This window comes from Prosopis cineraria, unplaced genomic scaffold (assembly GCF_029017545.1).
Source record: "Prosopis cineraria cultivar Desert tree isolate PC_DT_omini unplaced genomic scaffold, ASM2901754v1 PC5, whole genome shotgun sequence".
Lineage (NCBI taxonomy): Eukaryota > Viridiplantae > Streptophyta > Magnoliopsida > Fabales > Fabaceae > Prosopis > Prosopis cineraria.
In genome coordinates, this window is record NW_026555336.1 from 34,272,656 (window position 1) to 34,289,303 (window position 16,648).

Sequence of the window (16,648 nt, forward strand, 5' to 3'; positions counted from 1 at the left end):
AAAGCTAATATTATTTAGAAAATAACTATAAAATTAATTTTATAATTAAATAAATTTTTAAATGCTAATCTAAACAGGAAAGTTAGAACATACCTGAAGAAAAAGAAAATAATCCCCCCTTACGAGAAAACGTCGAGCAACGTGAGAGGAAGAGAGAAAAATAATATAAAAATGAGATTTTGGGTCCCAAAATTATATTTAAAAAAAATATAGATCTAAATTTAATTATTCAAACCTTTGGGCCATAAGTTGCAATTTCTTCTAAATTGTATCTTAGCCTCTCATGCTTCCTAATGCACACACCCCCTCCTTTTTATACACGAAGGCACCTCATCTCTTCTCTCATCTAACCAATGTGGGACTTAAAAACAACAACCTTCCACCCTCTCTTTTTTTTTATTCCTTCTTCCTTCTCTTTTTTTTAACACATACATAAAAAAATTATTTATACATTATATCTTAACTAAATATTGCTTATGTAGTTTTAAATTTAAATTTTTAAATTCATAATTAAATACCTAACCATAATATTATTTCTAAATAACCTCAAATAATATAAATTCCTATTATTATCATTTTTTTCTCAAAACTTAAATTCCATAATTTCTTTATTATATAAAAAATTAGGATGTTACACCCAAGCCCTGCTGAGAGTCAAAACTGTTCGTTTACTAAAATCACACTTTGTTGCAGCTAAACGAACATGACCTATTTAGATTTTTTTTTTAGATTGAATTCCTTTAACATGAGCTCCAAAATTTTTTTCTTTGGGCTCGTAGATAGGGCATCCCTACATGCATGAAACTTAAAATAAATGATAGAATTGATCCACTAACTTCTAACATATTTTCAAGCTCATTTTCACACACATTCATTCACTTAGTCATATTTTTACAAACAAAATTTAAATAAATGACTTTTAATTACATTAAAAATGTCAATAAATTTAATAAAATATTGTAAGTCATTAAATTTTAAATTTTTATTATCCTTTATTGAGATTAATATCCTTAAAGGTCTTAATTATCAATTTTTCTTAATAAAAACCAATATTACAAATACAAGTTTAAAGAGAAATTTTACTATAAAACACTGGCTTATTGGATATGATTACTCTTTGCTAATGAAAGCCTCTGTGGCACTCATCACTAGACGTGGAAGCTAGAAACAAAAGTCTCTTTGCTAATTCCCAGCCCAGACTCGTGAAAGAAGTTTTAACATTAACACTGACACACAGCGTCCATACGAGTTATGAAAGTCAACTAAGAACTAACTCTTATCTCGTTCTAGCTTTCCTTGGTTAATACAGTTTCATTTTCCCTCTATTTTCGAATCCCTCTGGAATCTGGATTATATTTCTGATGGCAATTTAAATGAAGAGCTTGTGCATATTGCAGCAAATTGAAGCTTTTATTGTTGTCTCAACTTTCAATCTCTACAAAAAGACAAAATTGGAAGAGAAAGAGGGAAACAAAGGGATACACACGATGTACTGTAAGGTGACAAAAACGAAACTATCATCTATCTTCTTCTCATCACACACGGATGCCACATATATAATTTCAATATCATAAAAATCATATTGTGATAAGGGTGTTCAATGTAGACGTGAATATAGATAGATAGTACAAGGTAGAGATGGTGTGATGTGAGAGCCCAGTTGTTAAAATTTTCAATTCACATATTTCTTTTTTTTTTTTTTTTTTTGCTAAGTAAAAAAAACTAGGGGCAACAAAATTAGACACTATATAGAGGATCGATCACAGTTCGGTGAGCTCCGCCTTGCCTGCTCTTTCTTCTTCTTCGTCTTGGTCTCATTTGCCAAAGCTGCTCGCTGCAGAGACATTCAAATATGGCGGAGGTTAATTAGCAGGGCCGACCCACTCTGCACTTGAGCATTCCGGAAAAGCGTGTGAGTCTTGAGACGTATGATCCAGGCTTGCCCTTGAGCATGTCACGCGTCCCCACCGGAAGCTGAGTCCCAGATTCTGCGAACGTCGCTCCGTTCATGAGGAGGTCGTTGATTGATCTCCATTGCCAGTTCTTCCACACTTCCTGTGGTGAGTACTCTCTCTTGCACACCTTCACCAACACACATCACCAATTTTAACCCCGTAAACACGCATATCGGGTGTTTGATGGATTGCCCAAAAGAAACTTGTTGAGTTCATAACATAGTTTGAGATATTTAACTGGTGCAGAATAGACTGATCAACGGGTCTTAAAAGCTTTTTTAACATAGATGGATGTTTAATATATATATATGTATGTGAATGCATACCTCTTTGGCAAACATGTTATTCGGGGCTATGAATCTGTTACCCTCACTGATGATGGTAGGATGCTGGCTGCCACCAATGGCGTACATTTCCCAATGAGTGTAGTCATTGTTAACCACATGAACGAAACCCCACCTGCATCTCGGCATCCTTTGGATTAGTCCCTGACCAAAGTGATTGAATGCCACTGTGATTTGCATAATCTGGTCTCCTGCATAGCTGTCACTGGCGCCAAACAACATCACCTGCATCATACGGCGCCAAAAAATGTTCAGGAAATGGTGTTTCATTTCCAAACCCAGTTAGGGAAAAGACATCCCAATTTGATTTACCTCATTGTGCTTTGTGAAATGGCCGTTGGAGATGGTGATGGCAGTGGATCCCATAATGGCATCTATGAGTCCATCTTGGCAATTGCTCATGGAGACATGATCAATCCAGATTTTGCTGGAGCCAAAGATTGAAATACCATCACCATCGCTCCTTGTCCTCAAACCAAAATGGTCTTCGCTATCTCTAATCAGTCCACCACTGGTAGACACTATGTTGAAGATCTTAATGTTATGAATGATCACATTCTTGACAAACTGGATGGTAATGCCAGCCCCTCCGGTGATTATAACATTAGCTCCTCTGCCATCAATGGTCTTATCCCCACTCATAATCAGCTCCTGCTGCAGCTTAATCACCATGCTGCGTTGAAAGATAATCCACAAAGGACCGTTCCTTGTAACTGCATGCCTAAGGGTACCTTCTTTGGGATTAAGCATATCATTATCTGAGGGATCTGTTACCACATAGTAACGACCACCCTTTCCACCAGTTGTGCCTTTCCCAAAGCCTAGTGCACAATCAGCCAACTTCTGGCGGTTGTTCGCCCAGTTGGGATCGCATCTCCAGCACCTGTCAATTGGATTGGTTGCCAAGCATGGACCTTCATGAAGGCCAATACGCTGTCTCAAGTTCCTCCCTTCATCCCCTGTGCTAAGCAGCATTCTGTTTGTGAGCAACAACAGAAGTCAGCTTATTATTCAAAAGTTCCATGAAAGTTCATTTTGGTCTGGGATGACTTCTAATTGATCACGAAGAGGTGTGATTAAACATTTTCCTTGTGAGTTTATTCAGATCTTGATAATTGGTTTGGTCTAACTGACATCATAAACCTTACCTATCAACACTAGCGGTGAGGTTGCCTACGACATCATAGGGGTTAGGTTGAAATTCTTCCTTGTTGACTTTTTCAGCTTCGTTGGCTCTTTCATGCCAATACTGATCAAATTCACTGGCATGCCCTTTCCAATACGTTTCATTCTCTAACACATTTGCATGGAGGGTAGGAATGGCTACCCAATAGATCAAGAAAAAGAAAGAAAATAAGGGACTATTTCTGTTTATTTTTCCCATATAATTTTTTTTTGTTCCAACCTTTTGACCTGCAAAAGGCTGAGAGTGGCCTCAGGTTTATTAACAATTCTCTACCCCAAATCCCTGAAGCCAACTCCAGCCAAAGCCAAATAATTATGGAACTCTCTTTTTGGCAATTAATGAACTGATTCACGAGTTAGCTTATCCCATCAAACAATGAGATGCTTCATATTTAAAGGGGGAGGTTCTTGAGCATGACATTAGGATCAACAGTAATTATCTAAATTTTGGACAAAGTTAGAGAAACACAAGGCTGAAAGAACGGGCAGTGACTTGTTTTACGTTAAATCAGAGTTACCTTAAGTTTGTTAATTACAAAAATTCCTTTATTTGAAGCTTGGGTGACTGATATTATTCTATTTATAGCAACAATTCATCTCTTTTTTGTCAATATAGTCTTTAGGGAAATGGGGTGTTGCTATTCGCTGATCATGATAGGGAGGAGATTCAAGTTCATATAAACCATTAATTTAAAGTTAACTATAAGATTTTAAAGTTTGTTTTCCTAAACTGTGTGAATATTTTTTGCTTTTAAAGTACGTGACACTTTTATCAAAAGTTAAATTACAATTTAATTTAATTATTAATTATAATAAATATTTCTTTTAACAACTCAAATACATATTTGGGAGAATTTCAACTGAGGACCAAAGATGACTTAATTATTAGTGGGTCTCAAAAAAATTTGAAACTTCAGTTTAGTTCAAGAGGATCAAAGTGGAAATAATTTCAATAGTAAAAAAAAACTAAAGCACTCTTGTTGATTTTGTCTGAAATGTAGAATTAATAATTATTAATTTTCTTGCTTTACTTATTAATTTATTAGTATGAGTTGTAAATTCCATTACTGCTTGTTTGGTTTGTCACCAAAATTGATTTTTTTGGAAGGAAATTGATTTTTAAAAGAAAATTACTCAAACAGCATATACATGAAATAATCAATTAATGAGGTTAAAATCGATTTTTTGTTGTTGTTGTTAAGCTATCTATACCTACTTATCTAATTCTCATTTTACCATATTAATGATAAATAATTTGTCAATAATTCATTTTTGTGTTAAATAAAATTTAACAAATTTAATAATATTAGATACAAGTGTATCAATAATTTAATTTTAAAAAGTAATGTGTTTTATGGTAATTTGCATAGTTAAAATTGATTCTGACTAAATTATTCAAATATCTTTAATTCTATTAAAATTAATTTTAGAAAAATAGTATCCAGACATATTGCGTTATAACATAATCAATTATAATTAAAACTAAATATATTAATCAATTATTTTCATAATCAATTATACTCAACTGAAATTCAAACGGGTTCTCTTAGTTTGTTAGACAAACAGCAATATCAGTTGTAAATTACAAGATTTGTTAGTAATTTATAACTGATATTAATAAATTAACAAAAAAAGTTAGCAAGTTGATAACTAGTATTGCTGTTCATGATTGAACAACTTATGTTTAAGTCTTATATGATTATTGACAGATCAATTCATGTAATTTATAACTTATATTGATAAATTAACAAGTGATGTAAGAAAATTAATAACTAATGATTCTATATCTTAGACAAAATTAATAAGTGAATGATACTTTGATTTCTTTATTGTTGAAGTTATTTTCACTTTAATCCTTTTGGATTGAACTGAAGTTTTAATTTTTTTTTTGAACTTACTTATAATTAAGTCACATCCCTAATCCTTAATTGAAATTCTTCCTACATATTTTTTTTGGTTAATTTTAATGATAATAAATTAAAATTATTTATTTATATTTATTTGAGAAGAAAACATAATCTTTTCTTTATTATCATACTCTTTTTATTTTCTACATGTTTGATCATAATACATATTCTAATATTTGATTTTTTACTAATTGTTAATAAAAGTATTTTAGAAAAAAGGTAAATAAATCTAAAGTAGACATTTTTGAAGATAAAATTTATATTTTTGAAAATTAAAAAAATGTATATAAATTATTATTTTCTGATTACAAAAAAAAAAAATACTATTTTCCGCTTAATTCAAATTGCCACACTTGTAAGTTGGAAGAATGTGAAGGTTCATGATATGCAGTTGAATTGACCAGAAATCTTTCAAGTTAAAAGTAAATAAATAGTAAATTTTTTTCACATGTTTCATAATTTTTTTTAAAAAAATAGAAATGTCACTCTTTTTTTTTGTGACATTCTAATATTAAGTAAATAAATTAGAAATGCCAGATATGCATTACTTTTAAAATATTGAGCAGAAGTACCAAAAGCTCCCTTGGAAGAATCTTTTTAGTGTGTGCTAAGAGTATCTTCAAATCGACAGATAAGAACTAATCCCTTTCAAGACATAGAAACTATAGAAGTGAAACTTGTTTGTCCTAACACAATTTAATTACTGTGAAATCCCATTATTATGTTGTATTTCTTTAAACTCATTGAACTCATTAAATTGTTTCTTAATTATCTGACATTTTGATTTGGAAAAATGAAAAAATCTCCTAAAATATGCAAATGATAATGAGATTTTGTGAAACGTCATAATTTTTCTCAAGTCCTTAGAGATCCTTCAGACATTAATAATTTTTGGTGAAATGACTAAAATACTCTTAGTTTAAACTATAGTATTAATTTCTTGTTCTGTTTTAGTCATTATTAGAAGAAAAGTAGTCATTGTTTAAATTAAAATAGTTACAAATATTTATAACAGTTGGACTTTAGTGACTTAAAAATTTGCATTGAGGAAGTTGAATTGGTTGTTCCGTCCTAGTCCTAACTAGAAGAAAGATAGTCATTACTTAAATTAAAGTTGTCACTGATTTTTTTTTTTTTGAGCTAGAGCAGTTATTTTTTTTTATCAATGTTAAAAAGTTCTTTGAGAACTTTAGGAGAATTATAACATTTTACAAGACTTCTTGCATATTTCAAGGGACTTTTTGTTGTCGTCATTTTCGCTTTTGATTTTAAACACAATTCAAACGTGTATTTTCCCCCTTCCAACTAAAAGCATTTTTGTATATTATGTAGAATTTGAGAAATGAAGCAAGTGTTTTGCTTTAATTGCTTGCATATAGTATGAATTATTATATTATTTGATACATTAGGAAGGTATGACTCCTTATCCCTACTCACATTTCATCTCACTTTTACCCCTTGGCATTATTCATCTATGTATATTATTTCTTTTTCCTTTTTTTGATCTTTTTCTTAAATTTTTCCTATTACGACAGCCCTTTATTATTTAAGTCCCAAAAACTTTAATAAAATTAAAGGATAATTTCTGAATTATCCTTCCCTTGTCCGCACTAGAGCCACTAGTACTAACAACGGCTCTTTCTTTCTTTTTCTTTTTTTTTTCTTTAATACAGAAGAGGGACTAAGCTCGAAAAAAATTACAAAGCTGGGGATTTAGATTCCAAATTGTCAGCGTGTACTAGGACCCTCAAGTGTTGAGGTATCATACTAAAAATATAAGTATTTTGAATTCCTTATTTAGCTAAAGCATCAGCCACTTGATTATGGTTCCTTGATATATGATGAAGTTGCACTTGCCACGTAAATGCCAGCACACTTCTGATTTCCAGCTTCACCAAACTCATGTAGGTACTATTGGACTCATCCCGTAGACTGTCGATGGTGCCCTTAGAATCTGATTTTAAAATAATTCTTCTAAACCCCTTGCCCCATGTCGTGGTCAGTCCCTTGAGAATGGCCCATTCCTCTGCTTTATGCACTTCACATCTACCCAGTTTATAACTGAACCCCACAATCCACATACCTAAATCATCTCTCAAAAGCACATCACATCCTACTTGCTTATCAGTTTGATGGACAGCACCATCAACATTTACCTTCATCCATCCTCTAGGAGGCGGGCACCAAGTATCATGACCAAAGTCCCTGGAATTTTCTTGTTAACTAGCCAAGGAATGACTAGGAAAACATAATTCTCCTTAACTTTAATATAACAGAAGCAGGATCAGAAGTCGACTATGATCATCCCTAAAAATATGGTCATTCCTCCACAGCTAAAGTTTCGAAACACCCACACCCCATGTCAAGCTCCAATTAGTATAATCACCATTAGATAAATTCTTCTTCAAATTCAAAGCAATCTAATCAATCAAAGACAGGGAGAAAAATTCAGAATGATAACTTGGTTTAGCAAGACTCAACCACAGGCTCTTAGCATATAAGCAATCATGGACCACGTGAATAAAATCTTCAACTCCATCATTGCACCAGTCACACAAGGCAAAACACGACATCCACTTGCTCCTTTAAGCATTCATTGCCAGCCTATTATGAAATAGCAGCCAAATATGAAACCTGATCCTTTCTACACCTTTCCATCTCCATATAGCTTTATAGATTGGATTATAATATGCCACAGGACATTTCTCAATCATATAATAAGCACTTTTAACAGTAAACAAACCATTAGAGTTAGCAGACCAAGACATCACATCATTAACAGCTTTCCGTAAAGGAGGCCTTACAAAAATCAGGCGTTGAATTATAGAATTTGGAAGCACACTATTCATTCTAGCATAATCCTAAGGGCCACTCAAACACCAATTTGCAACCTTGCTACTCCTTTCTTCTTGAGTGAGAGGTTTTAACCGGTATTCTCAGAGCTTCTTCCCTGGAATAAGCCAACAATTATCAAAAAATCTACATTTTGGCCATTCCTAATTTGCCATCTCATTCCTTTATCAATTAAGTCTTCCTGCATACATATAAACTTCTATAGGTTTGAATCACCACTTTTGGCTTCAAGTAGCTTCTCGTCATCCTAAAGCATATATTTATGTTGCAATACATCTGACCAGAGACCCTTTTCCCCCAAAAGTAGCTTCCAAGTCAATTTCGCTCCACAAGCATCATTCACTGAAGACAATTGCTTTAAACCCAGGCTGCCATATTGCTTTGGTTGGGTAATTTTGTCCCAACTAATTGGATGAAAACCCTTACGACCATCGCTACCTCCTCAGATAAAATTCCTCTATATCCTCTCAACTTCACTGTGAATTGAAGTCAGAAGTTTTGCAACATGCATAGGATATAAAGGAATTGAACTTATCACAAACTTCGCAAGAGTCACATGACCAACAACAGTCAAACAATTTGCCTTCCAATTCGCAAGTTTAGAATTAACTCTCTCCACAATATACTGAAATGATTAGTTGGTTTTTGTTTTCTAGAAAATGGAAAGCCCAGATAGCAACTTATGTCATCAGATATCTTCATTCCCAAAATAGACTTAATTCTTCCTCTCACCACTTCTGGTACATTCTTCGAGAAGAAAACTGAAGATTTTTTCTTGTTGACTTTAATTCTTGATGAAGCACAAAATTTATTCAAACAATTAAGAATAACTCCAGCTTGTTCACAAGAAGCTTCTCCAAAAAGAAGCAAGTCATCAACAAACATTAGATGAGATATTGAAGGGCCGTGACTAGTGACATGAAAAGGTTCCCAGTTACTATTATTTTTTTAGACAAATCTAGTTATCACTATTTACTACATCACAAATTATATGTGATAATCGATCCATACATATAATGAATAAATATGGAGAGATTGGATCACCCTGACGCAAACCCTTAGGTAGAGTGAAGTAATCAGTCTGACTCCCATTCCATAAGACATTGTAAGATACACTAGTAATACAATTCATCACCAAAGTAATAAAATTGGGTGGAAAACTAGCACCACAGAGAACTTGTTGAAGAAAACTTCATTTAATACAGTTATAGGCCTTTTCAAGATTAATTTTTAAAGCCATAAAACCTTTTCTCATTCTAGCCTTGTTCATTGAATGCATGATTTCTTGACCAATTATAATATTATCATCGATTTGCCTCCCTGGTATGAAACTTTCTTGAAACAGAGAGATCATTGCATCTATTAAACTTTTCATTTGCTTGCTAATTACTTTCACTATACACTTATAGTGCACAGAGCAAAGTGAAATAAGACGAAAGTGACTCACTACTTCTGGGTGCTCTCTTTTCGAAATAAGGGAAATTAAAGTTCTATTTGCTACATTAAAAGCAACTGATCCTTTAAAAACATCTTGCACAAATTCACATAAAGAGGGCCTTAAAATATCCTAGTTTGCTTGAAAAAAATTGGACAAAATCCATCTACTCCGGGAGCCTTATAAGGACCAATAGTGAAGAGAGCAGAGCGAATTTCCTTAATAGAAGGTATCCTTGCAAGATCACTAATGATAGTTAAACTAACCTCAAGAAAATTAGTCTTAATGGTTAAAAAACTACTAACCTCATTCCCATCTTCGTAAAGCTTTTTTAAAAGCTCTAATGCCATTTTTTGTAACTCTTCTTCCTATTTTATCCATTCTCCTTCTCCATTCCATAAACTTTCTATATGATTTATTCATCTTCGCATTGAAGTTTTTAAATGATAGTATCTTGTATTCCTATTACCTTGAATTATCCATTCTGCTTTGGATTTTTGAAACCATTTAGCTTCTTCAAAACTACATATCTCTTCCAACTCCAACTGAAAGTTAAGTTCCAAATCTTGAAGAAATTTAGAGCAAGGAAATGCTTTTGAACATTGAATACCGTTTAACCTTGCCTGAATATTCCTTTTCTTTTGTTCCACAAAGCCAAAGACTTCCTTGTTCCAATCAGAGACCACATATTTAAAATTCTCTAGAGATTGATCCAAAGTACTAGACGAAGGCCAATTGATTTTTTAAAAAAACTAAAAAATTCATGCATTAACCACATTGCCTCAAAACAAAAAGGCTTGGAACCAGAATGCATACCATTACCCTTAGAAGGAATCAACAATAGGGGATTGTGATCTGAGAACTTTGTACGAGTCAACACTTTCAAGTTACAATCTGAAACATCGAGAGAAAATTATTGTTCACCAAGGCTCAATCGAGATGCTCATATAAACATCGATACCCACTAATTAGAGGTCCTCTCCATGTAAACTTTGGCCTCATTGACCCTAGATCTGTTAAGCCACAACCTTTAACTTGGTCCTTAAACTATCTGAGTTTAGCCAAGCTACCCCTACCACCACCAACCCTTTCATCCGTAGAGACCATATCATTAAAGTCACCACAAACCACTTAAAGAATGTTGATTGTCGCTGACATAAGTCTCAATCTATGCCAAAGTTCCTCTCGCATAAACTATTGTCACTTACATTTGTGAGAACCTGAAGCACAGTAACTGAGATGAACATACTACCAATTTTCCTCAAGAATAGTGATATCAACCTCGTTGCTTTTTCAAGCTACCAGTAATCCTCTTGAGAGTCTACTACTGGACACACCCTTAAAGCTATCAAAACCCAAAACCTTAATATTTTGTAGATGAGAAGGATTGCTGTATCGAGTTTCACAGAGGAATAAAAAAAGTAGGTATAGACCCACTATTCAACAATCTAAGATTTTGGATGAGCCCCTTACCACGGGCCCCCTACACTTCCAAAAAAGTAATTTATTCATAGACAAACAATCCATAAATAAAGAACCTAAGGTAAACAAACTAAAACTTGTTAAAATTGGGTTTCAGGAACACATGACTCATATGAGTCCATACTCTTGTGATCTTCTACTTGATTTGGGCTCTCCAAACTAGGCCCAAAAATTAAACCCCCTGGGTCCACTTCCTCCATTAACTTATCCCTTGGGTTATCCTAAAAGTTAGAAATCACCACCATATCATGAATGATGTTAATGTGGTCCCTATGCGGATAACCTCCACAACATAATCATAACTGTCTCCTATTATTAGCATAAGCACGTCTCTTTGTCTTGTTGTGCCCCTTATCATTTCCCGCTTCCTCTTTTCTACTCTCATCTTTTGTATCATCGTCTTTTCTTGTCTCCTGTTGTTGTGCATCCTCACTCATAACTTTCTTTGGATTGCTACTCACATTTCTTTGTCTTCGTCTATTGTACGTGATGACGTGCTTGTATAATAATATCCCTCTGCAAGTCAAGCCCCATCCCCTCACAGCCTACAACCTGATATTCTTCTCTCTCCTCTCCCTCTACTACAGTAAGGACATTGAATCGTGAGCCATTTTGTTTCACCATTCTAGCTTTCTTCTCTAGGGACTTTCATTGCCTTTTTGGTTTTTGCACCATAGTCCGTTGGTACTTCACCACTTTGGAAGGCCTAGCTCCATCCCTACTAGTACTCTTGTGACCCCATAGATCAACCATGCTCTCCTTTACTTTTTATGCAAGTAAGAAGGGTTGATAGCAGGACACTTATTAGCATGATGAGTATATATACCACAATTAGAGCATAACAAATGAAGGCCTTCATACTATAGATAATAATCCTCACCATCAAGGGAGAAGCCAGACATTAATTGTTTTCCTAAATCCAGAAGAACACAGATTTGTGTGTAATGAGCTCTTAGCTGGCATGATGTGTTGATATCTACCTTCACTGTTGTTCCAATTCTATTCCCAATCATTGTAAGAGCCATAGTACTCTAAGAAAACCTTCGGCAATCTAATCTAGATAGCTACCTTATTAATGGTTGCATTCTAAGCTTTAAACCTTGGTTCCCATGGTCTCACGATCAAATAATGGTCGCATATCATCCAAGGCCCTCGAGTTAAAGCCAAAAAATAATCCTCTTTGTTAGGAAAGTTTACCACATAGTACCCAAGACCAATATCAATTGATCTTATAACTCCCTTCTTTACCCAAAAAGATTGAAGGCATGACTTAAGAGCTTTGAAACCAATGTGTCTAATCCAAAAGCTTCACGATGATCACATGCTTCTGAGCCTTGTATAGTCTTTTCTTAGCCTTGTCTGAGAATACAAAGGTTGGAAAGTTTGGCCTTGATTGGTTCTTTATAGTTTGGAAATTTGGCTCCTTACTCTAGTCACCCATATTCTAGGAATTAGCCATCATATCATCCTCATAAGCACCTTCATCAGTGCTTTAAATATCATCCTCTTCCTCATCCCCTTCCCGTGCAACACCTTTCAACTTATGAGCAAAAGGTAATTTCGTTTTGCTGATATCATCTTGTTTGGAGCCGAGAGCTGGCCAAGGGCCAAATAAGATGCCACCATCAATCAACCCTGTTCCATTTTTAACTTTCTTTAAACGACGTGAAACTTGATCATCTTCCTCCCTAGAAGAAGGGTGCGCAAATAGCAGAGAATAACTTTGACGTAGCCATTGTACTTAAATTTCATTCTCTACTATATATGCATGTATGTATGATGCAAATATCCAAGCCATTGGGCCAGAACTTCACCCATTGGGCCATTCAATACTCTTGACATGCAAGGCATTTTTTATTGTATGTGTGTGATATCCAAACCATTTATGACATTCGTAGTATTTGAATACTTAATTTTTTATATTTAATATATTTTTATCTAATTCAATCAAGACAAGTGAATTTTAATATATTAATAATATTAATAATAAAAGTTTATTATAGAAAAATTAATTTATAAAAGGTCTATATATTTTAATTTAATTGAAAACAAAAATTTTAAATATATAAGATTAAGTATATAAATTTTTTTTACGATCTAATATAGTAGTAACTTTTAAAAAATTAATTAAGAATATGTTATAAGTGAGTTGTAAATTTTTATTACTCTATTAAAATGTATGTTTATTTACTACGATGTGTGTTGAGAATTTCTCATATTTACTTTTCATTTAATAATATTTTCCTGGAGTCGCCTGACTCTTTGTGACTCCTTCTTTTTTGGTTTTTGGTATGTATATATATATATTTAAAAAACAAAATGGGTCATTTAAAAACAAGTACCTTAATAGCCCAAGTATAGTCTAGGCCCAAATCATGAAACACATAGCCTATTGGGGAATTCTCAAGTTTCGGCTTAATTAATTTATTTTCTAGAATTATATATTAATTTTAAAAAATCATATCTAGTTCAAGAAAAATCATTTGGGCTTGTTCTGGATCTTTAAATAAACTTTGGAATGTCCTATTTAAAGAGAAAATTATTTCCAGAAGAACCACTACCTCAAAAATAACTTATAACTTTGAGAATCTCACTATTTGATATTGAAACATAGCTATTTCTAGATTTCAAACCCAAACTTTAAAAGTCATAACTAATTCTATAAATCTCCTTTGATCATGATTCTAGTGTCCATTTGTTCATCTTAAATGTAATTGGAAGATAAAAATATCATATTGATAACTATGTGAACTCATACTTCCAAAATCATAAGCAAAGTTCATTTTAGCTAAAATCACTTCTAATAATTTCCAAATTTCTAATCTCAAATTAGAAAAATCACAACATTTTTTATACTTCTTTTTTCATGACAAAATAGGACTCATTTTAAAGCTCATCCTATCCTCTATAACTGGTCCAAATTTCATAGCTAGAATCAAAGTATACAAGTTAGAAACTATCACACAATCAACCTGGCTCAAAACTGAACAATGATGAACTTGTACTTGTAGCTCAGATTATCTTTAGTTTTGAATCTAGAACATGTTGCTAAACATTTTCAGCATTTTATTTAAACGTGAAGCAACATTAAACAATATTTCTCAAGTTCCCGAAATTTTAATCAAGTCTAGAAATTAGCTTAAAGTTTGGGGTCCATCTTTAGTGCTCTTCACATTGATGAGCACATGATGAGCACTATTGTCACGCTCATCAGTGTGATGAGCACTGAAGATGGACTTTGTTGACAAAATCACAATTCTAATCAAACATGAAACTCTTATCTTGAAGCTTTCTACTGTGATCGTCAACATGCAAGGCAAAAATCAACCAAAATTCAAGCATTTCTTCTCCTAAATAGTTAGAATTTTCGGCCAAGGAGAGGGAGGTCAAGTCACTATATCTTAGATTCAATGCAAGATTCTAGGAGAGAATGATGGAAAACCTAAGGAAAGACTTGATTACCTTTGATTCTTGCTTTAAACTGCATATTTCTCTTCCTCTCTCTCTCACAAGATGGTGGACAAAATGAAGAAATGAGCAGGACAAAGGAAGACTTCTCTTTAAGTGGAGAAATGGTGATGGCACTTTTGTATTCATGTGTTTGCATGGTGACCATTTTGAAAGCTATCTCCTCTTGCATTTTATATGTCAAATGATGATATTCTAATTTCATGATTCTTAACTCAAAACAAGAGGTTTCATGCATGTGAAAAGAGCATGGGGCGCACATTGCCTTCTTTAAAAACTTCCTTCCAAAATTGACCCAACTATCAACAATTATAATTTCTCGAGGAAATGAGTTTGTTTGATGCATATTTGAGCACTTACTTTTATAAAATATTGTCAAGATACTTTTTCCAAATATACTACTCAGTTGGATCACTGCTCATATATAAGCTATACTCACTTGCCTTAATAAGTGCTGGCAATTCTTGTGAAGTATGTAGTTACCTACAATTTTTCTTATGACATAAATTACCCTAATCGAGCATCCTAATGTTGTACTTTAATGCTCGAAATGTAGGATGTTATAGGTATCCTTCCATTAGTCTTGTCTGAAGCATTATCAAACGCTAAATGTGAGTATCTCTTCTAACAAGAATTTGATCCTTGATTTATTATGTTGTGAGGGATTAGCTTATTTTGTTAGACCCAACTCCTGTTAGCAAACATTATGTCACTTTTAATAAGGGGAATCCACATACAACTTGTTTCTGCACATTTTTAGGCCTAGCACTATGACTAGACCACTATTATTTTGAGCTTAGGGATTGACATTTGAGCTTTATCCAAGGTTGTATCATTACAACCCTTCAATTAATTGTGAAAATTTTTCAACAAAAAAGCTAACAAAGGTTAGTCTGGTTGGTGCATAACTTATATGGTTATGAGATTAAATTTTATTATCGATGTAAGAATCTTATTAGTGATCGATCTGTAAATATTTTTGTACACGTTCTAGTGAGCCCTTACAACTTAACTCAAATAAACTCTTGGCAAAAACAAAAAAACAAAAAACAAAAAATATTTCACCCAAAAGAATTTTCTTGATAATAAAATCAACTTTATCCACACACATTTATCCAACACACAGCTCTCACTTCTTGTTAAATAAATATCACAACTTAGTATAAAAATCACAATAGTTTATATATTGTGATCAAACAAATTTTCGAGATAAGCACCTTGCCTAGACGATGGAACTGGATAAACAAAATAAGCAGCTGTTTATATCACTCAACAAACACTCGTTCTCCTCCGCCAAACGACAATTTTTGCCTCGCAATTTTTTGCCTGAACGAAAGCTAAACGTCATTTAACATCCCACTCATTTTATTTATTTATTTTTGGTTACTCAAGATAATCTCTACAGTTAATCATCATAAGACTAATCAATCATTCAAGTAATCTGAACACTATTTAAATGATTGTCATCTCTTAAAATATGCTTTTTCTATACACATTTTCAGAAATCTGACTTAGAATTATGCTCAAGGAGCCTGCTCGTTTTATTTTATCCACTGTCTCTGCATTACCAGTTGATCACTTCATAGGCCCTTGACACTTGTATCGTCCTCATGTCTCATCGTTGAAATTATGAGATTGGCATGATAGCGTGAAATAAAAGACAAGAACTCGAGTTAACAAGCAAATCCTGGTGACCTGATAAAAAGGCTGAAGCTTGAGATTGGCCTTAGGTTTACAAACAATTCTCTACCCCAAAGCCTTGAAGCCAACCCTAGCCAAAGCCTAATCATTATGGAACGCTCTTTTTGGCAATTAATGAACTGATTCACGAGCTTATCCCATCAAATAATGAAATGCTTTATATTTAAAGGGGGAAGTTCTTGAGCATGACATTAGGATCAAGTTCTGGCCAGGAAAAAAAAAAAAAAAAGACGTTAGGATCAACGGTAAGTATCTAATTTTCGGACAAAGTTTGAGAAACACAAGGCTAGAAGGACAGACAGTGACCAGTTTTACGTT

The 16,648-nt window shown here is 33.4% G+C and overlaps 1 protein-coding gene and 1 long non-coding RNA gene across 2 annotated transcripts; one reads left to right on the forward strand and one right to left on the reverse strand.

The window, feature by feature from the left end:
- Positions 1–1,553: 1,553 nt before the first annotated feature.
- On the reverse strand, positions 1,554–3,834 carry LOC129311175 (pectate lyase-like). Its single transcript, XM_054953246.1, has 4 exons — positions 3,448–3,834; positions 2,612–3,275; positions 2,282–2,524; positions 1,554–2,082 (listed from the first exon to the last, which is right to left on the reverse strand). The coding sequence occupies exons 1-4, from the start codon at positions 3,681–3,683 to the stop codon at positions 1,867–1,869; spliced, it is 1,359 nt and encodes a 452-aa protein (XP_054809221.1). The 5' UTR covers positions 3,684–3,834; the 3' UTR covers positions 1,554–1,866.
- LOC129311176 (uncharacterized) lies at positions 1,922–14,970 on the forward strand. The gene is made up of 2 exons (XR_008593250.1): positions 1,922–2,060; positions 14,450–14,970. It is a non-coding gene; the product is annotated as an uncharacterized LOC129311176 (long non-coding RNA).
- The last annotated feature ends 1,678 nt before the right edge of the window (positions 14,971–16,648 follow it).

Excerpts from the sequence above, each read along its gene's own strand:
- LOC129311175 (XM_054953246.1), bottom strand. The coding sequence starts at position 3,683 with ATGGGAAAAATAAACAGAAATAGTCCCTTATTTTCTTTCTTTTTCTTG. Across the intron at positions 2,525-2,611 it reads ATTTCACAAAGCACAATGAG|GTGATGTTGTTTGGCGCCAG; the intron begins GTAAATCAAATT and ends CGTATGATGCAG. Across the intron at positions 2,083-2,281 it reads ATAACATGTTTGCCAAAGAG|GTGTGCAAGAGAGAGTACTC; the intron begins GTATGCATTCAC and ends GTGTTGGTGAAG.